Source organism: Phoenix dactylifera, unplaced genomic scaffold (assembly GCF_009389715.1).
Source record: "Phoenix dactylifera cultivar Barhee BC4 unplaced genomic scaffold, palm_55x_up_171113_PBpolish2nd_filt_p 000090F, whole genome shotgun sequence".
Classification (NCBI taxonomy): Eukaryota; Viridiplantae; Streptophyta; class Magnoliopsida; order Arecales; family Arecaceae; genus Phoenix; species Phoenix dactylifera.
This window is the reverse complement of record NW_024067679.1, coordinates 1152962-1176223: the sequence shown is the minus strand read 5'-3', so window position 1 is coordinate 1176223 and position 23262 is coordinate 1152962. Positions and strand designations below refer to the sequence as shown.

At 36.6% G+C, this 23262-nt stretch overlaps 2 protein-coding genes and 1 pseudogene across 2 annotated transcripts; 2 read left to right on the top strand and 1 right to left on the bottom strand.

Moving 5' to 3' along the window:
- The first annotated feature begins 585 nt into the window (after positions 1-585).
- Positions 586-12241, top strand: LOC103721835 (long chain base biosynthesis protein 1b-like). The gene is made up of 13 exons (XM_008812192.4): positions 586-872; positions 1304-1461; positions 1587-1681; positions 3924-4015; positions 5805-5898; positions 5991-6063; positions 6172-6304; positions 7377-7554; positions 9737-9877; positions 9962-10057; positions 10187-10328; positions 11508-11635; positions 11745-12241. Exons 2-13 carry the CDS (start codon positions 1356-1358, stop codon positions 11919-11921), a joined length of 1455 nt encoding a protein of 484 aa, XP_008810414.1. The 5' UTR covers positions 586-872; positions 1304-1355; the 3' UTR covers positions 11922-12241.
- Positions 12242-13575: 1334 nt separating this feature from the next.
- Positions 13576-18657, top strand: LOC103721847 (annotated as a pseudogene).
- A 1780-nt stretch (positions 18658-20437) lies between these two features.
- On the bottom strand, positions 20438-22827 carry LOC120103936. Its single transcript, XM_039116415.1, has 5 exons — positions 22636-22827; positions 21745-21997; positions 21499-21634; positions 21216-21291; positions 20438-20638 (listed from the first exon to the last, which is right to left on the bottom strand). The coding sequence occupies exons 1-5, from the start codon at positions 22825-22827 to the stop codon at positions 20438-20440; spliced, it is 858 nt and encodes a 285-aa protein (XP_038972343.1).
- Positions 22828-23262: the final 435 nt, after the last annotated feature.

Genomic DNA, 23262 nt, shown 5'->3' with positions numbered 1-23262 from the left:
ATAATGGTAAGCTAAATATTGAAAATGTCTTCCAACAACAAGGTAGAAAAAGAAACCAGCAATTTGTTACCTTCCATCCACATAAAACCACCAGAGTGGTGAGCCGCATAGGAGGCAATCCAATCAGCTGCTTCATTCGCTTCTCTGTAGGTATGTGTGGTCTAATGGGCATCACACCTGCAGCAGTCTATGAATATCGAGAAGCAGTGGCCTATTCTCCTCCGCACGACCCCGTTTCTAGATCCAGTCGATCACCGTAGCCGAGTCGTCCTCGAGAATAAGCCGATCTGCTTCCAAAGTCTGACGGGCAAAAGAGATGCCCTCTCAAGCCGCTCTGAGCTCAACAAACATCACCGAAGTATCGAAGATCTGCTGACCGCTTGCCGCCATTAATCTGGACTCATGACCTTCGATGATAAAACCTTCACGAAAATTTTAAAAAATAATTTAACCTTCAAAAGTCCAACCCTCGGAGCTCATCGACCGGTGGAATGATGCACGATGCGGGTCAAAGTCCACCTAGTGGAAGTCATAACCGTGTATACTTCGTTTTAGTTCGATGTATCGAGGAAAAAAAAATCCATGACGCAACCAATACGATATTTTGACCCAGCAAAGGAAAGCTGGAAGCCTTTCTCCGTCCTTCGTCGACGTCCTCGTAATTCCCGAACTACCCTTCTTCCCCCCTTCTCTTTCTCGGAAAACTCTGGCTCAATGGCGAATTCTTGATGGCATATCCATCATCGAAAAAAATAATCCATTGTTGACTTCTGAATCGTGTTTGAAGGCTCTCGATCTTTCTTCTCTATTAGTACTTTATTACATATAAAAGCTCGATCGCTCCGCGGGAGAATTGGGGTAGGGTTTCGCAGGTGAGCTCTTTCTTTCTCCTTCGCGTCCTTTTGATTTGAAAAAAAACTTTGGATACATGCCTGCATTACATCGCAATCATTTTATCTTTTTATAAACTCTTGAAGGAAAACCTAGATTTTTTTTTTTGCTTTTTAGGTGATCCTCAGCTTTTCTGAATTAATTTTGATTTCAATTTCTCGGCATTTTTTTAAAAAGTGGAAACGTGTTTTAATTCCTTTTATTTCATATGAATTAATCTTATGAATATTTGATTGCTTTGGTATCCCTCCAAAATTTTCCATTGAATGGCTGAACCCATGATGGAAACAAAGGACAAGTTTTTTCGGTTTTTCGGATCGTAAATAGTAAGGAAATCCAGTTGATAATCATGTCTTTATCATACGTTGATCCGTCCCTGATTCAGTTGTGTTATCTACTTTTTGTGGCATAGAAATTTGTGCGCACAGTGGAAGATAAAAGATTTTTGAGGTACGAGGGTATAAATGGCGTCGGCTCTTATGAACGTGACTGCATCGGCACTTAATTGGGTGTCGGTGTCATTTGATGCTCCTCTTGCCCGGGCAGTTGTTTTTGGGTTTCCTGTTGATGGTGGGTACCCCATTTCCTGTTGTAATGTGTGAAACTAGATCTTTAAATTGTGAGTGAGGTTATTTTTTGTTCAGAGCTAGTCATTTCTTGTGAATTGAGAATGTTTGTTATCCTTGTGGTTCAAGGGCATCTGGTTGTTGAAGGGCTACTCATTGCTGTCATACTATTCCAGCTCTCCAGGAAGAGTTACAAGCCGCCAAAGAAGCCGCTAACTGAGAAGGTTGGTTGATAATTGGTGATCGATGAAATTGATGGCAGTGGAACTTTATAATCTTTCGAAATTTGTCTTTAATAGCAAATATAAGTTTTATACTTGGGACTTTCTTCTGTATATTCTATTTTCTTTAAATTTTTTCCCATTTTAACATGAAATTTATATGTCTTATATGGACACGAGCAAACAATGCTGTTAGCTAATTGATTTGCAGTCTTAAGATTATATTGCTGACTTGGATTCAAGTACTGAGTAGGCATCCAATAACAATTTCTTTAATTGATTTCATATTTAGGTCCATTTTTTGGTCCATATATTCAGGTCCGTAAGTCAAGATCAATCAAAATTCAAGATGGCTAGTTATTTTATGTCTATGCAAGTCTGCCAATTTGTGGTTAGTTATGCAGCATTGCATGTGCAGATATTTTTGGTTTAACTTTGACTGTAGCTAATGCAACGTCTGATTAATTTTATTCTATTCTTTGTAATAATCAAGTTTGGTAAATCAAGCCCACCATGAAATTTTACAATAACTGAGAGCTCGAAGAAGCAGAATGCTGTTTTTTCATTCAACTAGCATTTGGCACATGCAATTGCATACAAAGCTTTGAGTTTGGATGCAGAAATGTTTTATAAATTGTTTTGGTAAGTTTATACATTGTTTCTTCTATTAGATTCACACTCAACATATTTGTGTCTTTTTAGATGGTGTGTAAGAGAGAGACAGAAAAAAGAGAGGACAGTTCATAGAATGGCCTTTACCAATTCATACTAATCGACTACTCACTTGATGAAAATGCATTGAATATCTATGCATCCCCACTGACCCATAAAGAATGTTTGAAGGGTTTTTATCAGATACATACATATCGCGGCCTATGTTTTGAAAATAGTATGCAGAAGGTTTTATGAAATAAAAAAAAACCTATTTTTCCTTTTAAATGCATTCCCAGTGACTATTCTCTCCTTCTAGTGTTATAGAAAACTGAAATAAATGGAGTATTTCCATTTAGTTTCTAGCATGCCATTAATATAATTTGTACAGACATAGAGGGATATAAAAATAGCTTCACAGCAGGTTGTCCTGCAGACCACTAAGCCTTTCATGTTAAAAGAAATTATTTTCTTTTAATCATTTCTGCAGTGGCAATGGGTTAGGGCTTTGGGTTTGCTTTGTGAACTAAGGGATATGATCTATGGAGGTCCAGCTAGCTTGGCAAGCCATTGTACCTTTACCAGATCTGCTAGTGGGGTGGACCTTCTGGTCTACGGCTAACTTGTCCTAGCCACTTACTACATATGACCTGAATTCAGCCTGCTTGGTTCTTATATCTAATTTCTTGTTTTAGAGTCTTAACTTAATAACCTTGACCTAGTGTGCCCAAGCTTATTAGTCATATTTGATTAGTGGTATTGCAAATGTTTGGTAAACATGCCGTCCATCATTTATGGAGCTGAAAACAAAAACTTTAGGTCCCATTTGGAATTGCTTCTCCTCTTTTCTGTTTTTTGTTTTCAAAGACCCACGAAGAAAGATGAACTAGACTGAAGAACATGTGAAGAAACCCTTTTACTTTTTCAAATTTTTTGTGAAATATTAGAGCTTTTGGAAACAAAATTTGCTGTTTTCATAAAGAATGAAACAAAACCAATGGGTATAAGAAATTTTGTTCAAATGCTATCTTCATCACTACTTTGTAGAAACAAAACACAAAAATACCAATGATGCCAAACAGAGCCTTAAGTATGAGGATTCTATCATAATGCAAATGTACAATGAGTGCACATGCTCCAGTTGATACTTGCCACAATAAGAATAATATTGCTAGTCATTCATGTTTATTCTGTAGTTCTGTACCTAATCTGATTAAATGCAAGTCTTGGCGCTTCAAACTGACCTCTAAATAAAATATGCCTGGCTGTACCAACAGAGGCAGTTGGATTCAGTTAAAAGACTGTCAAACCCTAATCCTGTCTTTATATACTCCGTTTGCAGGCAGTGATTTCTTCCTTAATTACACAATTTTGAAGTATTACTTATTGCTTTTAACTTGTCTCATTTCATATATATTCTCATCTCTAGTCATAATTGGATTTTGGTATTAGTTAAAGCATCGATGTCATCATTTTAGTTTTCAATATTCTTGGAATATATTTGGCATATTAAGGATATTGCTGCATGTTCTTTTCACTTTGAACATGATAATCCTACTAAGAATTTTGAATAACTTGTGTGGCTTGACTGCAGGAAATCGATGAACTTTGTGAAGAGTGGATCCCAGAATCTCTTCATCCACCTATCACTGAAGAGATGTTAGCTCAACCGCCTATCTTAGAAAGGTGAATATCCTTAATAAGAATTTACCTTTGTATGTCAATAGCACAGTCTTTTTTTGGAGGGTTGGTCCATTCTCTGAACAATGTTCAAGTTCTCTTTAATTAGAGTTTGGAAATTATTAATACTGATTCTTATCTGATTTAGTGATTTCTGTCAGTCTACGCTCCAAACATGTTTCCTAATCTTCATGTTGTGGAAAAATAGATAAAACAACTGTTAGTTTATCGACTGATAGTAGGATTTCCTGTCATAAGAGAAGCAGCTTCTCTATCATCCTCTTCTCATAGATCATTAATTTACTTTTTCCTTGCAAAAGATCACTAAATTTAGCTCCCTATTTTGTATATCTCTAGGGTTTGGGGAAATTAATTCTCGCAAAGATTAAATCAATAGGTCATATGCGACATTATGTAACTTTACACTTGCTCAAATATTACCTGTTGCTATTTTAGGCACTATCATCTTAACCTTAATCATGCATCATCCTTTTTTATTTTTTCTTTTTTCTTCTATGTGTGTTTGTGTGTGTGTGTGTGTGTGTGTTCTTTGCAGTAAAGGATCCAGTAGTTTGCTGCCAAATGGTGTGACATTTTTCTTACATATGAGTAGACAAGAAGATATATAGTCTATGTTCTTGATGCTTATAACTTTTGATACTTTAACATCTTAGACATTATAATGGTTATTGTTGTTGGTATTGTTTTTATACATGGAATTTCTGCGACAGGGTAGTCTAAACCACAATACATATCCCATTATTGGTATGTCCTGGCCTTAGTTTAAGATATATATCATGCAGAAGTTCTCACACGCATTATTTAATGCTAGGAGTGGTTTTTCTGTTTCTTTTTTGTTTTTAAGGCAACTCAGCTTGGAGGACCCAAGAAAGCATATTGCAATACTATAGGTTTTTGCAGTTTATAAGTTTTGAAAGGTTTCCTAGATATATTGGTTTTATTAAATGTTGGGATGATTCTGTTTGAACCTATAAGATGTTGAAATAATGTTAAGCTACTTGTAAGATGATTGAGCAACTTATGAAATGGGGGAGGATACAAATTGAACCCTTAGAAATTTTGGTTCATAACAAGTGTGCAGGAGGAAGAGGAGAACTTGGCTGTAAATTGGGAGTTCTTGTTGGCAACGGGCAGCTTGTAAGCAGCCTTCCAATTTCATTTGTTTCCCTTGGCATTTTACATTTGGATCTGAGTTTGTCCTGGGGTTAACATTAGCATATGGTGCTGAGGACTGATTTCTGGGCCTCAGGACAAGGGCGTTGAGGTAGATAGGCTTGCACTTAAGGAGCTAGTAGAATTGCTCTATAAACTCCTATCTTGAGAGTTAACTCTTAGAAGTCCAAGATAACCTGTAAAATCTGCTCCCTTTTGTTGTCTCTCGATATGTATTTCTCTTGAAATAAAATAATTAATTTTACTTTTGGCTTTTAGGTAGGTTAAAAGAAAATCCGTGATCACAATTTATGCCTTTGTTTATGAGGCAACAACATAGACTATTAGATGAATGCATTTATCTAATCTGTTTTTGGTTTCCTTTTTTATTTGGCTGCTTATGCTTCCTCAGCTGTTTTCATGTCATATGGAATTGCATAACTATAGCACTTTGATATGGAGATGATAAGCAGAAACAAATATAAGACCTGTGTTACAAGGATGACCCTTTCCTGTTTGGTACTCTGCTTTTCTATAATTTCTCTTTAGAGATCATTTTGAGTTTTTCAGCATCATGACAATGCATTACACTATTTGTTCATGAGGTGATGTGTTTGTCCAGTGCGGCAGAGACCCATACTGTAATTGATGGACAAGAAGTCGTAAACTTTGCATCAGCAAATTATCTTGGTTTGATAGGGCATGAAAAGATAATTGTGAGTATTTTCATTTTCCCATCTTATTTTCTACGTTACAATTTATGCATTTTGTTAAAATGGACATGAAGTTAAAGACAAGCTGTCCTCAGGATTCCTGTGTTAGTTCATTGAAGAAATATGGCGTTGGTTCTTGTGGTCCTCGTGGTTTCTATGGGACAATTGGTAAAACTTCTTTTCTGTCACCAGTTATATTATGTCAGACCTTGTTTTGAAAAGAAATTGCATACTAACAAGTTCCTAACTTCTGTATACTAATTTACTAATTTGTAGATGTCCACCTTGATTGCGAGACCAGAATTGCAAAGTTCTTGGGAACCCCAGATTCAATCCTCTACTCCTATGGAATTTCAACGATTTTCAGTGTTATTCCAGCCTTTTGTAAGAAGGGAGATATTATTGTTGCGTGAGTGTGCCTTTTCTTGCTCTCTTAAATACAAACTCATCTTTTTTTCCTCCTACTGCCTGAAGTATCTGATGAGGAATGCTGTAGAACTGAATTATATAGGTGATTAGACACTATATGATTCTCTTGTAAATCTCATTATATGCCTTTTAATTGCCATGTGCTGTAACTTATTCATTGTTCTTCAAGCTAGCTATTCATCTTGAGCTTTGCTTTTTTAATGATTGTTGAATATTTAAATGTATCACTTATCAATAAAACCACTTTCATTACTAGTGAGGCATTTGCTTTTTGGAATATTATCAGCATGAGAGAGTTATAGATGCGCAAATCCATGAGAATCTCTGCTAATTCATGCATAAATTAGCTTTTATGCATATTGCGACTGGAAGATTAAATATTTGTGGTACTTAGTCTCTTGCCTATACCTTTGGAGTAGCGTAACTTATTTGGCTTGGCTTTTTTGAAGTAGTTGAATGTTCCCTTGTACTTAGCTAACATGTCTTGCCATCTTCCATACAATACGATCCATAAAGTTTGAGAAGGCACCAGTGATGTTGAAGAGTTGGGGGGGGGGGGGGGGGGGGGGAGTGAGAGAGGAATCGAACTCTCTCGAGTCTTGAATGTCGAACAGTTCGAAATTTCGACCGGTGGGGAGGGCTTTATAACTAAATTGACCTGATCAGCTGAACTATCCTAGGCCGGCGTCAATACAGTTCGATATGAGCCGAACCATCCGATTTGGTTCGGTTTGGCATTCCCTAGACTGGTGTGTAGAACTGGTGCCAAGTTCCAATAGCGATGTTTGGAATGAGTCCTAGTAGGCCAACTGATTGATAGGAACATCTACCTTATTAGTTTTAAAATTTAAATTTTTGAGGCCAGAGAATATAATAGGTCATGGATCCCATATAGGGTATCGCCTCCTGTAAAGGTTTATACAGTTCATTGATATTAGTTTATCTAATTTTAGTTGCTTTTGTGATTGAAGTGTTGGACTTTTCTCTTTGCATATATTAGATATTCTTAATCACAGATTAACACACATTGAATGCTGGTATTTTTTTTCTAGCGATGAAGGTGTCAATTGGGCAGTTCAAAATGGCCTCTACCTATCAAGAAGTACTGTTGTTTATTTCAAACACAACGATATGACATCACTGGAAAGCACTTTGGAGAAAATCACCAGACAGAATTACAAGCGGGCAGAAAAGATGCGACGCTACATTGTGGTGGAAGCTGTATATCAGGTTATTGATGACTACATGAATTGTTTTCGTAGATTTATGTATCTTTTAGTTTTTTCCTAAATAAACTAATAATACCATCTTAGTTGCATGGAACTTGTCAAACTTCAGAATTCAAATAGTTTAGTTGATGTTAATTTCTTTCTCAAAAAAAATCTTTTTTAGCTTGAATACATTGGAAGTTACAACAAGTTTGAGCATGGATGATATAAGATTGTGAAATATGCTAGCCATATTGATACCAATAAAGAGTAACCAGAAAAGATATCTGTAGAAACGTTCTAGTTTGGCATAGCACCTGCTCTTTATAATGTAACCCCCCTGCATGCTTAGACACTTGCTGGGCTTTCTAATGCTCGAGTTTATATTTAGTAATACAATGATATTTGCATGAACTTGAAATCATGTTCAACTATTATAATGCTTCTTTGCATTTATGGCCCATTTGAAAATCGATTAATCAACATTATATTAATGTACGACAGTACTTTCTCGAAATGTCTTTCAAGTTTATCCTTTTCTGTCATTTTCAACTATTCATACTTTGCAGCTTCATATTAAAATTCATTTTTTCCATGATTGCTTCCTTCAGTTTTCTTTTTGAAAAATTGTTGAACTTTTTCTTGATTTGAAGGCTTGTTATTATTCTGGACTGGCAAATAGTTTCTCCGTATTACTGACTGAGTTCAAGTATGTTATACAAAAGGAACAATTTAAGATGAATCCTACTGGCATATACTTTCCTGTATAAAAAAAAATATATAATTCAATAGCTTATCTGCTTAAATATGTGTATGAAGTTGCAATACTTATTCTGAAATTACTGAATTATAATCCTAAAATGTATAAGCACTAGTAATCTGTTTTTGCAGATATGCCATTTATATTGAATGATGTGGCCTTATATCAAGTTTCATATCATGTGGATGATGAGCTGCTATCTGTTCAATATAGTTCTATGTAGTGTCATAAGGCCATCATTGGACCATGCTTATTGTTTTGGATTGCTAGGTTAAGCCAAAATCTTGATTTGGCGACCCTTTTTGTTATCACTTTATTAATTTGTGCTATTTTATTTCTTTGAAATCATTGGCCATTTCGTCATTGGGGTCTCCTTAGATTTTTATTGAACAATTGAATGCCAACTCAATTAGTTTAAGATCTCTGTTAGTACTGCATTGTGTCCATTTATCCCCTTGTTCTTCCTAGTTTTACCTCATAATCTTTCTTACTTCAACCCTAATACACTTGTATGCTTGGGCCTTCTTAATTTTCTTTATTGTGAATCATATAGAACTGTAGTCCTTACTGCATTTTGTAAAATCTTTCCTTATCTCACAAGTCACAAGCATATTATTTTTTATGCTTGTCTCGAACTCTATTAGGTATATGAGTATATCTGTACCTATCCTTTTCTTTTCAAGATTACACATGATCACAATATAAGCTTTAGTCGTTGATTTTGATTAGGGTTCTAGAGTTATTTTCTTTTTAACTGAAGACACATCCATATAGTCTGTTTTAATTCAACTTATTCTAATATCTAAATTGATATATGGAGATTACTTGAGATACTTGTTTGAATATTAACAAAAATAGTTACATAGGCGCATGTATCAATATTTTATCATTAATATTAATGATAAAGTGCTAATATTTATGATCACATAATTATCAATGATAATGTTATATGGTTTAATATATTAAATTACCAAGGACTATCATCTATACCATCCATAACTGTGGAGATCTATGGACTGATAGCACATAGAGATAATAAAAATGAATTCAAAATGGGAAATGCCATTAATTAATAATAAACTCTTTAGGCCATGGATTGCTCAAACCCCTGGTCTGCTTGGACTCTGGTCACCTAGGCATTCAGTCATGTACTTGGCTATAACTAAATAACTGCCTGCTTTCCAGGTGTCTTTGGCATAGCCAAGGATGCAAAGCCTTCCTAAGATGTCTGTACATGACTAAATTCATACTGAAAAAGAAGCTTTTGCAATTGTTAGCTATTCCATTTGCTCTTTGGATCCAATTTTTGTTTAACTTGAAGGAAAGGGTGCGAATCAGTTTTAGCATGGTCATTGTACTCGCTCTAGCCTGCATGTTAGACCAACTTGTACTATTACTAAAGTCTGAGATGGTTAAAAGTTGATTGTGCTTCTGTTGAATGCAGAATTCTGGTCAAGTAGCTCCACTGGATGAGATTATCAGATTGAAAGAGAAACACCGCTTTCGAGTTATATTGGATGAGAGCAATTCATTTGGTGTGCTGGGAAACTCTGGCCGAGGCCTTGCCGAGCACTATGGGGTTCCGGTAGGTCTTGAAATCCTTCATCGGACTGGTCTCTCTCTCTCTAACAATTTCTTTAGCATTGCTTGATCTGTTGCATTACTGCAGATTGAAAAGATTGATATAATAACTGCTGGTATGGGGAATGCCTTGGCAACTGATGGAGGTTTTTGCACCGGAAGTGTTAGAGTTGTTGATCACCAAGTAAGTATATAATTAGCTTATGTTTTTGAATTTTTACTGAAATAATATATTTTAGTCTACAGGTTTTGTGCTCATTGTGTTTAAAATAATGACTGAACTGCTATTGATTGGTGATTTTTATCCTTTCAGCGTCTGAGTAGCTCTGGCTATGTCTTTTCTGCATCATTGCCTCCCTATCTTGCTACTGCTGCAATTGGTGCAGTCAATTACTTAGAAGAGAATCCAACCATCCTTGCATCACTGAGGAACAATATTGCTTCATTACGAAAAGGTGTGTATTGAAAAAGTTAGCAAACACATAAGATAGACTTTACTGTATCTTGCAAGATCTAGTAAAATGTAGTAGCTAGTCTAGAATTGTTCAGTAGATGTCTTATGAATGATTTATCTCATACCATGCATCTCTGGAATAGTCAAAAAATATATTTCTTATTTTTGAGTTTTTGGACACAATGTGAATAGCTTTCCGATCTTTGGTGTCAATAACTCAGTTCTATAATATCAAAAACTTTGTCGGTTAATTGATTCTGGTGTTTTTCTTTTTCAAGTGCCAATTGTAACCAAAAGAGTTCAATCCAGATAAGCTAGATGTTTGAGAGAACTATCTAATTGTCTTGAGTGTAAGGTATCATTTCTTTTCTGCGAAGTGTAGGGTATCGTTTCTAATTTACAAAGCTGAAATAATGAACCTGTGAATGGATGTAGCGTGGAACTTCACTTGTTTAGCCAAATTTGAGGACTATATGGGGAAGTATTATTATTGAAAAAACAGTGTGTAATATAGTTGCCTAGACTATGTATTAAGCGTGCGCATATATCATCGTTTGCCATGTTTACTTCTTGGCTCCCACAATACGGGCACAAGCCACAATGTGTTGCACAAAATTTTGATACGACTCAGAAATATGCCATCATTCACTCTGTAGTTTAGTTCTTGGCCATGAGGCATATAAATATAGCCTTCCTTCAGTCAATGAGTATAGATTGACCATCCATCCTAACATGTGAGAGTATGTCTTACTCTGTTGCAAACACATTATCAAGTAATTTCTCACAGTTATGCATGTAATATGCTCCTGATGTCTCATACACTAGTCTTTACTATGGTCATTTTCTGATATTAGTATATTTTATATGTTTAAGTCCATACAGTGATATTTAAGTCTCTCTCTCCCTTGTTTGCTGTTCTAAGGGTGATATCATAGTTCATGATCTTTTGCATATGTATCATCCATGCATTTTTGCTGAATATGTTGGAAATGGTCCTGGATATCTAACTCTGGTCTTGTTATTGTAGTGCAATAGAAATTGGATTACGCACATGTTATGATTTTATTCTTAAACATCTATACGATTAATGTAGTTGGAACCTGCTTTCGTGACTTGACTGATCCAAGACTAAATTTAACATATTGATGGATTTTATTTTATTTCTATTGGGCAAATGCAGGTTTGTCAGATGTGCCAGGGCTGACTATGGCAAGCAGTCCCCTTTCTCCTTTTGTCTTTTTAAAACTAAAGAAATCTACAGGTTCCCCAAAGAATGACTTGCAGCTTCTTGATAAAATTGTTGATAGGGTAAGTAGATGGTGAGCTGACTCTACTCATAAGATAAAACTGGAATAATCATTGTGTGATCAGGCTGTCCATTTCAAAAATAATGTAATTGATGTTCCTTGCTGTTTAGGTCCTGAAGGAGGATTCAATTTTCATTGTGACCACGAAGAGGTCCGCCTTGGACAAGTGCCCCTTGCCTGTAGGCATCAGATTGTTTGTTTCTGCAGGCCATTCTGAGTCTGACCTGTTGAAAGCATCCGAGTCACTGAAGAGGGTTGCGGCGTCGGTACTATCTGAGCTCATTTGAGGAAGTTTTTCGGCTAGTGAGGAAATGAAAGTAACACAAAATATCAAGGGCTAGAATAGCTTTTGTTAAATCAATAATCAAGTTTTTACTGGCCTCGGCATGTATACAAGTCTAATCTCCGATGGCTTGATGGAAAGAGTAGTTGTAGAAGATAGTGCTGTATGCTTTTCCAATACATTCATGGATCAACTCTAAGTCTCACTCTTGGTCAATATTTTGACCAGCTGTTTTGGCGTGGGAACGTGTTTACTGCTGGATATTGTTCGGCGTCACTTTCATATTTTCTATTTTTTTAAAATAAAAAAATATTTTTATTTTTCTTTCTAATTTATAAAAATATAAATACTTTTGGTATGGTCGTTTACTTTTAAAAAATAAACATATCAAGGGTCATGGGCACAATGGTAGTTGTAGTGAAGATGGTGATAATATTGGTAGTAGATATGGTTGTGGTGTTGCAAAAATGATAAAGATGGTAGTGGTGGTGTGCTTGAGGTGAGGTAGTGGTCATGACAAGCTAGGGCGCCAACAATTCGATGGAGGTGATAGCTATGGCGGCGGTGTGATAGAGGCAATGATGGTAATGATAGTGACCACGGTGGTAATAGTGATGGAAGTACTAGTGATGTGGAGGAGATAGTGGTGATGATAGCAATGATAGTGGTGGTGGTAGAGGGGATGATGGGGGTGGAAGCAGTAGTGATAATAATAGCAGTGGTAGCGGTGGCGGCGGTAGTAAAAATCATCAGTTTTTTTTGTTTTGAAAAATATTAAAATGATAAGCTACTTTTATTTTTTCTATAAATAATGAAAGAAATTTTAAAAAATAAAAAATAGTAACACTAAAAATATTTTTTGTCTTGATTTGTATAATTTTATTTTAAAATAAAAAATATGAAATAAAAGCAATGCTAAACAAACTCGAGATGTTAGCTTTTGAAATCAAAGAAATGCTTGTGCTGGTGGTAAGCATTAGGAACTTACTATAAGCAACTCTCAAAAGTTGTAGGTTGTGAAGGTAATATTTTGAGATTGCTAAACTTATGGCGCCCACGCAAGATGGATAATCATGATGAGTGGTGAAAGGATGATAATTTGCACATCACTACGCGCATAAAGTGGGAAAATGGAAAATAAAAAAGATTCATTATAGTTTTAGCACAAATGATTTTTATAAGATATGTGCATTTCTAATGATGATTTTTCAAGAGGTCCTAGATTAACGTGTCCTTTAATATTTTGCTAGAGTATTAAGGAGCAGACTGAGAATCGATCAACAAGCTGAAGTATTCAACTAGTAGGTTGAAGTTATCCTCAACCAGCCAGCCAAATACTCAGCCAACTGACCCAAGTTGTACTCAACTAGTAGATTGAAGTTGTATTGATTTAGCAGGACAAGATACATGGCTAGCAAGTCGAGCACTACTAGAAAGATGCCAACCTGAAACTACGTATCAGAAAGGCAAATTGATACACCATGAGTGCAAGTTAATACATCGAGTATAGGCTGATATACCATGAGGTGCAAGCTGATACACCAAGTATGGAGGCTGAAGCTAGGGATGGCAACACATCAGCTATGGGTCGATAGGCCAATATCTATATCCAACCGTATTTGCCTCGAGGTGGGACAGTGCAGGGCAGATAGAGTTAGATGGGGAGGGTGAGACGAATTGGATCGGGCAAGGCTGGTGCAAACTAAATATAAAAAAAGAATATAAAAATAAATTTGGGTACTTCACATAATATTAAACAAAATAAGGGTCGAAGACATAGAACATAACAAACTAAATTTTTAATAATAATATATACATAATAAACAAAAATATTTTTTTAAAAAAAGTCAAATGTTCCTTAAACTAAGAAAAGTAATCAACTGAAAAATGAATAATTAAGTATTTTGACATGTAACCTTTCACATGTTCCATGTTCCTCATAATTGGAGCAACTAGGGCAAAGAGTAGGAAGGGGATTTGTGAAAGGTTATATATACGTGGGTCGGGTTCAAAGTAGGTTCTACCATTACCCACACCCACCCTATATATGCTACAAGTCGGGAAAAACCCACCCCATTAGGGTTAGATCGGGTCGGATACCCAATGGGGTGGAGTAAATTGCTACTCCTAGCTGAAGCATTAGAGTGCAGACCAAGTGACTAGTGTATAGACCAAGAGGTCAAGAATTATTGGCCTAAGACGAGACCTTGAACATAGTAGAATTCAAGGAGATAGCTAGCTAATAATCACCACTACCTAAAACATAGAGGAAAAATAGCACTACTCAGTATATAAAGTAGTGAAAGTGAGGTAATTATCATTCATAATAATAATAATCTACGTGGCTCAAACTAGCAAAAACAAACATCAAAACTAAGTAGTAACATCTATCTTACCACTATCCAAATATAGGAGGAGTGGTAACATTATCCAAAATTATAAGAGTAATGGATGGAAGATAGCTATCATACATGAAAATAGTCACTCACGTGACACAAATTAGCAAGGACAAGTATCAAAATTAAGTAGTAATACCTAGCACAACAATTATTGGGAACTACGTATAAGTATCAAACTACAATCCTCCAAAGAGGCCCTTTAGCCATCAACGAATTAATTTCCAATTTTTTTATCAATATATCTTTAAGTTATCTCTAGTACTTTTATTTTGCAGTTCATAATTCGTAGCTCCTAGTTACTGCTCTTTTCCTAGAAAAGGCGGTAACCCAATAACAAAAGTTTTTGAAGGTCAAGGTGGTAACCTAATTTGTATAGTTTGATGCAAATAATACCATTGAATGAAAATCTTTTGTTTTAGTGTATCCACTGATGATTGTAGCTAGATGACTTGGGTTCTTTTCGGAAGGAAATCTAAGTATTTTATGCGTTTTGGAAGCTAAAAATTTGGGGAGAATGGAAATGGCTATTTGTTCAAAAATCTTCAAAGCAATAGTGGAGTAAAATTTCTTTTTAATGATTTTGAATTCGTTTTGAAACTAATAGCATTTGCAAGCAACTGACAACTAGCTATGCACCTCAAGAAAATGATATGGTAGAGAGAAAAATAGGAGTTCGGTGGAGAAGGCAAAAACCAAGTGATAATACAAGGAACTTTCTAACATGAAGTAGGAAAGTTTACGAGACAAAAGGAATAAAAAGTGTTTTGGCATTTTAGGAAATGTTTCTTTGATAAGCTTGACCGCTTAACAAAGTCCAATATAGTGTTATACAACCTACCACAAAATTTTGACTTCTCGACATACAAAGGACGCACACTGTTGGAAAACTATTGTAATATTACCATACTTTATGAAAACAGATGCGTAATACCTAAATTTGATCGATAGTATCTGAAAAAGAAGATGCATTCGATAAACTTAGTGCATTGCAGACATATGTGATAAAAAAAGGTTTGATAATTAATGCAAGAAGTTAAAATTAACAGTAAATAAGTTATCTGAGAATAATAATCAATTAACATATCTCTTGTTTGATAAAATCTGCCTGAATAGGTGACGTCAATGAAACTATAATTTGAAACACTAATACTCATATTTGGATGGGAAAAGAAGGGAGAAGTTACACATGAAGGATAAAAGGAAAGAAAATTATGCTTCATATAGCGCCTAGTATAAGGAAGAACAAAATCAATTAACTTAGATAACTAATAGAGCTGGTGATGCAAAAAACGTGGACAAAATTATTTACTTCCTGCAAGGGAAACAGAAAATGCTGAAGCTTTTGAGTTACAGTAATGCTGGAAAAGCTCATGTCTTTCTGGATAAATATGGCCATGCCATTAGGATTCCTCTATTTACTGGAAGAGAGATTACAAAATTACACAATATCATGACCTAAGGATAAGAAGAGAAGATGCAGATGCTAAACACAATGGCTTGAGTAATCTTTGCTTCATGACCAAGATGCGAGTTAATGAAAACCTTTGTTGCTGAATAAAATACAAACATCAGCGGACCTTTTGATTAATTTGTTGCTGCAATAAGAACATCCTCCAAGCTCCCAATTCTAGGAGGAAATAAATTAGATATTTCACTTTTATCAGCTGCAAAAGTTATACCTGATTAATCGGCAGGCTATGAGAGTAACAAGCTTGAATATTAGTACTATTTTTTATAGGTTTTTTTGTATGGGTACCTATCTAAATATTCAAATTTGCGTAAATATTCTCTTAAAATTTATATATATATCTATATCCTTATAAAATACTGTTATTATATAAATGTCCTAATATGTTGTTCTAATACCGTTAAAAAGAACATATTTATATTAATTAAAAGTAAAATTAATTTTTGAAATTACGTAATTGTCCTTTTCTTCTCCTGCTTCGGGATCGCGATCGCGGTCCCGCGGGCGTTTGCGAGGGCGATCCCATTGGCGATCCACTGTCCCTGACCTCTGTCGAATCGTCCGGCCGTTCATTGAGGACTCGGTCAGCTTCATGTCACACGGTGGCCAGCTTGATTTCTACCCCATCGTCAAGAAGTATCTCGACCGCCTCCTTGGGGAGGTCGTCGATGGTGCCATCCTGCGCCTTGTTGAGTCTGGAGGCCTCGGTGTGTCCCAGGCCATGCAAGTAGCTGCCAAAAATGCCTGTGATGGAGCGGGCCTGTGACTTCTTCTTCCGCCATACTGCACAGCTCTTTGGCATCCCCCTCCGCATGCATTGCTGAGAGGGGCAGGAGGGAGTTCCCATTGAAAAAGTCTCGGGATGCGGCCGAGGAGCTTTGGCTGCGCTTGCTTGAGGCCAAGCTTGATGATTTTATGATCTTGACCGACACTGTGAGCTGGATGACTGACGACCCGCCTCCAAATGGGAATGAGTATGCGAATGAGGTAATTATATGCCTTGAGACCTTGGTCTCCACTGCACAGCAGATACTGCCCATCCAAGTCCTCCGGCGGGTGCTTCATGGGGTCCTCGCCCACGTATCTGAAAAGATACGTGGGGCTTTTCCTTGGTGATTCGGTCAAGAGGTTTAATGCAAATGCTGTGACAGGAATAGATGCTGACTTGAGGCTTTTTGAATCATTTGCCGATAACCAATCCCATTTGTTTGGAGATACTGAGGACTCGGGTGCAAGCGAACTGAAAATGCCTTTACTGGAAGCAAGGCAACTGGTTAATTTGCTCATGAGCAACCACCCAGAGGATTTCCTGAACCCAGTGATCCGGGAGAAGAGTTACAATAAGCTGGACTGCAAGAAGTTAGCCACAATATCTGAGAAGTTCAGAGATTTATCAGATAGGTTGTTCTCATGAACATTTGGTACAAGGGTTCGAAGCAGAACCCAAAGAAGAAATCCCAGGATGCCTTGATAAACAGGCTCAAGGATGTGAGCTCAAGCAGCGGCTTCATTATAGTAAGAGAGCATCTCTTTCACCTTGTCATGTTAAATCTTGTGATTTAGAGTGTGTTTGCCATCTACTGATTGCCAATCACTAACTACGATTGTCGATACTTTCCATTTTACTGCCTTCTAGTTCTACTTTTTGTGATGCTAGATACCTAGTGTATGCATGGAAAATATGTTCTTAGCTATTTTATTATAACCTATGCCCTGTTCTTCAACACAAGTCCACAGTTGGGAAGCGTTGTCTTTTATCTGGAAGCCAAGAGAATGGCAAATAGTCTTTGTCACGTTCAGACCAAGGACTAAATGACCAAGGACTAGATTCACGTGAAGTGGAATAGAACATTAAGATAATAATGATCTAATTAATAAGACACATGTCACCCTCTCATAAATCCAAATTACATGGAGTTCACATTTCCACATATCAAGGCTCGTCCGTGGTGTTCATTTTCCTAACGGCTATAACAATAATTAATAAATACAAAATTTAAAAACTATGATATTAACTAATAAATACAGAATTATGAAGGCTATCACATTAATTAATATATCTAAATTCTTTCCATCTATTGGGATTCTTTTTTGCATATATATCCTTCTAAATATGCAAAATTACATGAATATCCTTATAAAGTTGCCATTTGCTTGTATATCCATGTTTCTATTTGCACGTCTATTCATTAAGGATATTATAGTCATTTTAATTTGAAACCGTTAATTTTTTAATGACGTTAGATGGTATGGATACATATGCAAAAACAAGAATAAAAAATAAGTGTTTTACGAGGGTATACTTATAAATATTAATTTTGGGAGGGTATTCATGTAAAATCCGATATTTTGGAGGATATTCATGCAAAAAATCCTTTTTCATACCTTTCTAGAAGGGCAAAGAAATCTTCTCAATTGCTGAATCATGAATGTCAGCATTAAATGTAAGCAATTAGAAACAATCAGGATGGTAGTGAACTTTAAGTAGCAAATGTGTTGTTCCTTGCCTGTTATAGATGCATTCCCTTCAAGCAGATCACACAGTGCTGCAACAAACTTATTGCAGCAGCAATACCTGCAATAAATTTTCACATACTAAAATTCTCATGCTAGATCATTCTGTGGCCATGATAAGAGGGAAAATAAAACTAATGATTCGTGAAAAATTAAGAAAAATTTGTAGGGGAAAAAGAATGATCAATGTTTAAAATTTTTTTTGAAACTAATGATTTTGTGAAAAATTTAAACTATTGATATCTGTTTGTCAGGCTCCAGTAAAGGGTGCACATTATCTGTGGCGTTTCTATGGAGTGCCCGAAAAAGCTCTTGATAAGAGCACACTTCGGACCGTCCTGGAAATAGGTAGAGAATGAGGAACTTGACCCTAACCGCGACCTGCCGGTAGAACCAAAGTTATCAAAAGAAGCGTGACCCTAACCGCGACCTGCCGGTAGAACCAACACTATCAAGTTCTAATCCAAGAACAAAGGTGAAGCTCTCACATAAGAGAAACCCTCAAATTTCATTCATGCGTTCTCCCCCTCTCAAGTACAATCAGGTGCTATTTTAAGGCTGAAATGGCTTCAAAGAGAAGCAACTCCTAGGAAATTACATAGCACTACTTGTCATGCATTTTCCAAGGCTGCATTTACCAAGGCTTGGAAAAGATGCATGTTACACCTACTCCTAGAAAAGTAACCAGAACTTAGGAAAAAGATCCCAAAGTAATTATAGTGACTTTGGGAACTACAAGAAAGTCTGAATGTGACTTGGGGAATACAAAACATCATCTGAAATATCACCCCAAAAGTATGCACGAAAATCCAAATATAATAGGAAAGTTGGCCTTCCCATGAATGCTTCTTGTCATGTGATTTGGACTTTCCAAAGTGTTGTCTTCAGATTGGACTCAAAGCATCTTCACCCAATTGTATGAAAGTGACCCAATTAGGTGCAGCTTCTATCTTACGTTGGTCTTCTTTTCCTTTGATTTTTATGATCAGGCTTTCCAAAGCTTGTTTCATCCTCTTAGTCTTGGCCCTAGTCTTAGGACCTTCAATTCCATGCAAAGGATCTTTAGATGGGCTGGTTGCGTCTCTATCATTGGTTGCGTCTCTATCATTCCCTCCCTCTTCAAAAGGATTCGTCCTCGAATCAGATTCATCACCTACATCAAACAAAGATAGATCAGCCACATTAAAGGTAGCACTTACATTACCATATTCACTTGGCAAGTCCAACTTGTAGGCATTGTCATTGATCTTCTCTAGAACTTGGAAGGGTCCATCTCCTCTTGTTTGCAGCTTAGATTTTCTTTGAGTGGGAAACCTCTCCTTCCTCATATGAACCCAAACCCAATCTCCTGGTTCAAAAATAACTTTAATACGCCCCTTATTTGCTTGCTTTGCATATTGCTCATTCTTCCTCTCAATGTTGGCTCGAACTTTTGCATGCAATTCCCTAATAGTATCCGCCTTTTTCTTACCATCCAAATTGGTACACTCATTAGTAGGCAAAGGTAAGATGTCTAAAGGAGTCAAAGGATTAAAGCCATACACAACTTCAAAAGGAGAATAAGAAGTAGTAGAATGAACAGTTCTATTATAAGCAAACTCAACATGTGGCAAGCATTTCTTCCAATTTTTCAAATTCTTTTTAATGATAGCACGCAACAAGGTAGTAAGTGTTCTATTTACTACTTCAGTTTGTCCATCCGTTTGAGGATGTGCAACAGTAGAAAATAAGAGTTTTGTTCCTAGTTTATTCCACAAAGTTTTCCAAAAATGACTTAGGAACTTTACATCCCTATCACTTACTATTGTTCTAGGCAATCCATGCAAGCGCATTATCTCTTTAAAGAACAGATCAGCAATATGTGTTGCATCATTGGTTTTAGAGCATGCAATGAAATGTGCCATTTTACTAAACCTATCAACAACGACAAATATACTATCTTTGCCACCTTGAGATCGAGGTAATCCTAACACGAAATCCATTGAAATATCAGTCCAGGGTTGATTAGACACAGGCAAAGGTGTATAGAAGCCATGGGCATGACTTTAGATTTAGCTTGTTTACATGCTATGCACTTGTCACAGACCGATTGCACATCATGCTTCATGTTAGACCAATAAAAATGCTCATGCAATATTTCTAAGGTCCTTTTATCCCAAAATGTCCCATCAATCCACCACCATGACTTTCTCTAACTAGCATTTCACGCAAGGAACAAACAGGCACACACAACTTATTTTTCTTAAACAAGAAACCATCATGCCTATAATAGTCCCCAAAAGCATGTTTAGAACAAGAATCCCATACTTGGCCAAAGTCAGAATCATTAGCATATAAGTCCTTTATAAACTCAAAACCAAGTAATTTAGTTTGCAAAGAAGTAAGCAATGCATACCTTCTGGACAATGCGTCAGCCACTTTGTTTTCCTTACCATTCTTGTACTTGATTACATAAGGAAACATCTCAATGAATTCCAACCACTTGGCATGTCTTTTTTGAAGCTTACCTTGAGATCTTAGAAACTTCAAGCTTTGATGGTCAGAATGAATTATGAATTCCCTTGACCACAAGTAGTGTTGCCAAGTTTGCAAAGCTCTCACCAAAGCGTACAACTCTTTGTCATACGTGAATAATTCAATGATGCCCCATTAAGCTTTTCACTAAAGTAAGCAATTGGTTTAGAGTCCTGCATTAGTACGGCCCCTATGCCAACACCAGATGCATCACATTCAATTTCAAACAAAGCAAAGGTGCATTGGTCAATTTTTCTTTTAATGAATTAAAAGCTTCCTCATGCACTTCATTCCACTTAAACACAACATTCTTTTTAACAAGTTCATTCAAAAGTGCAGCAATAGAACTAAAGTTCTTTACAAACCTTCTATAAAAACTTGCTAAACTATGAAAACTTCTTACCTCATTTGCATTCTTAGGTGTAGGCCATTCTCTAATTGCCCTTACCTTCTCCTCATCCACACTTATTCCTTTCGAGCTTACAACAAAACCCAAAAACACAACAGATTCATGGCAAAATGAACACTTTTTAAGATTAGCATATAATTTGTTTTCTCTCAAAACATTAAGAACAACATGCAAATGATTAACATGTTCATCTAAGGTTTTGCTATAAATCAAAATATCATCAAAATACACTACAACAAATTTCCCAATGAAAGAACGCAAAACATGGTTCATTAACCTCATGAAGGTGCTGGGTGCATTAGATAAGCCAAATGGCATCACCATCCACTCATATAAACCATATTTTGTTTTAAAAGCTGTTTTCCATTCATCACCTTCTTTCATGCGAATTTGATAGTATCCACTCTTCAAATCTATTTAGAAAATACACACGAACCATGCAATTCATCAAGCATATCATCCAATCTAGGGATAGGATATCGATACTTTACAGTGATTTTATTTATGGCTCGGCAGTCCGTACACATGCGCCACGTCCCATCTTTCTTCGGAACCAAGATCACAGGAGCAGAACACGGGCTAAGACTCTCCCTCACAAATCCTTTTTGCAGCAACTCATCTACTTGCCTTTGAATTTCTTTTGCTTCCTCTGGACTTGTTCTGTAGGCTGGTCTATTTGGGATTGAAGAACCTGGAATTAAGTCAATCTGATGCTCAATACCTCTTGTAGGAGGTAATCCATGGGGAATTTCTTCTGGAAAAATATCACCAAATTCCTGTAACAAAGAAGCAACCATACTAGGCAAAGAAGAATTGAGTTCGTTAGTGAAATAAACATCCTTTTGTATGAGCACAAGTAGCTGCTCTTTTGCTAACAAGGCACTCTCAACCTCTCTTTTGCTTGCAAATGCACTCACTCTCTTTTTTTTCTCTTCTTTGGATTCTGATTTATTCTTTTCTTTCGTCTGCTGACTCTCATTTTTCTTATCTTTCCTCTTTTTTCTTGAATGCTCAATTGTTCCTCTCTCAACTTACACTCTCTTGTAATTCTGATTTGATCAGCATAGGCCTCGGTTGGTTGGAGAGGTGTTAAAACAATAGTGTGATTGTTCATAACAAGAGTGTATCTATTTTTGTACCCATCGTGAATAACCCTTCTATCAAATTGCCACGGACGCCCAAGAAGTAGATGTCCAGCATGCATAGGTGCCACATCACAAAGAACTTCATCCTTGTATTTACCGATGGAAAATGAAATCATCACTTGCTTAGTCACCCTTATGTCTCCACAATCATTCAGCCACTGAAGTCTATATGGATTAGGGTGCTTTAATGTGGGCAAACTCAATTTTTCAACCAACAAGGTGCTAGCAACGTTAGTGCAACTCCCACTATCAATGATTAAGCTGCATACCTTGTCGTTTATATGCTCACGTTGCTCCTCATTACCACCCGCCTTAGGTTGCATGTTGAGAGCACGCCTAGTAACAAGCACATCTCCAACAACAGGTTCAGCAACTTCAACATCACTACAATCCTCCAATGGTGGCATGTCATCATCACTTGAGCCCACACTCTCTATGTCTCCATTATCCAGCAGTATCATGGCTCTTTTGTTTGGACATTGAGAAGCAATATGTCCAACTGTGGAGTGATTGATTAAAACCCCATTTGATTTTGATGAGCTCAAAGCATTTGAGTATATCTTTTGATTACTAATGAATTTAATTGAGTGTTTCAGTGAAAATCCTGTCTAAGTGTCCCAAGACTTGGTTCATAATTTTTGGATAAGTTAAGGAGTCTGTTTGAACCAATGTCTGAGACTCGAGTCGACTCCCGAGTATCACGAGTCGACTCCAAGCATATCAAGTTCACTGGCACGAGCTCGAGTCGACTCCAGATAAGTACGAGTCGACTCCGACTGAGAACAGACAGAAGGACAGAAAGCTTCAACTCAGAACCTGTCAGCGAGTCGACTCCCGAAGTGCGCGAGTCGACTCCGATGTTCACCGAGTCGACTCCAAGGAAGTAAGAGTCGACT

Excerpts from the sequence above, each read along its gene's own strand:
- LOC120103936 (XM_039116415.1), bottom strand. The coding sequence starts at position 22,827 with ATGATACTGCTGGATAATGGAGACATAGAGAGTGTGGGCTCAAGTGAT. Across the intron at positions 21,635-21,744 it reads AGATGGGACGTGGCGCATGT|ATTTGAAGAGTGGATACTAT; the intron begins GTACGGACTGCC and ends TTTTCTAAATAG. Across the intron at positions 20,639-21,215 it reads CACCTAAGAATGCAAATGAG|GACTTATATGCTAATGATTC; the intron begins GTAAGAAGTTTT and ends GAGTTTATAAAG.
- LOC103721835 (XM_008812192.4), top strand. The coding sequence starts at position 1,356 with ATGGCGTCGGCTCTTATGAACGTGACTGCATCGGCACTTAATTGGGTG. Across the intron at positions 6,064-6,171 it reads TGGTTTCTATGGGACAATTG|ATGTCCACCTTGATTGCGAG; the intron begins GTAAAACTTCTT and ends ACTAATTTGTAG. Across the intron at positions 7,555-9,736 it reads TGGTGGAAGCTGTATATCAG|AATTCTGGTCAAGTAGCTCC; the intron begins GTTATTGATGAC and ends TGTTGAATGCAG.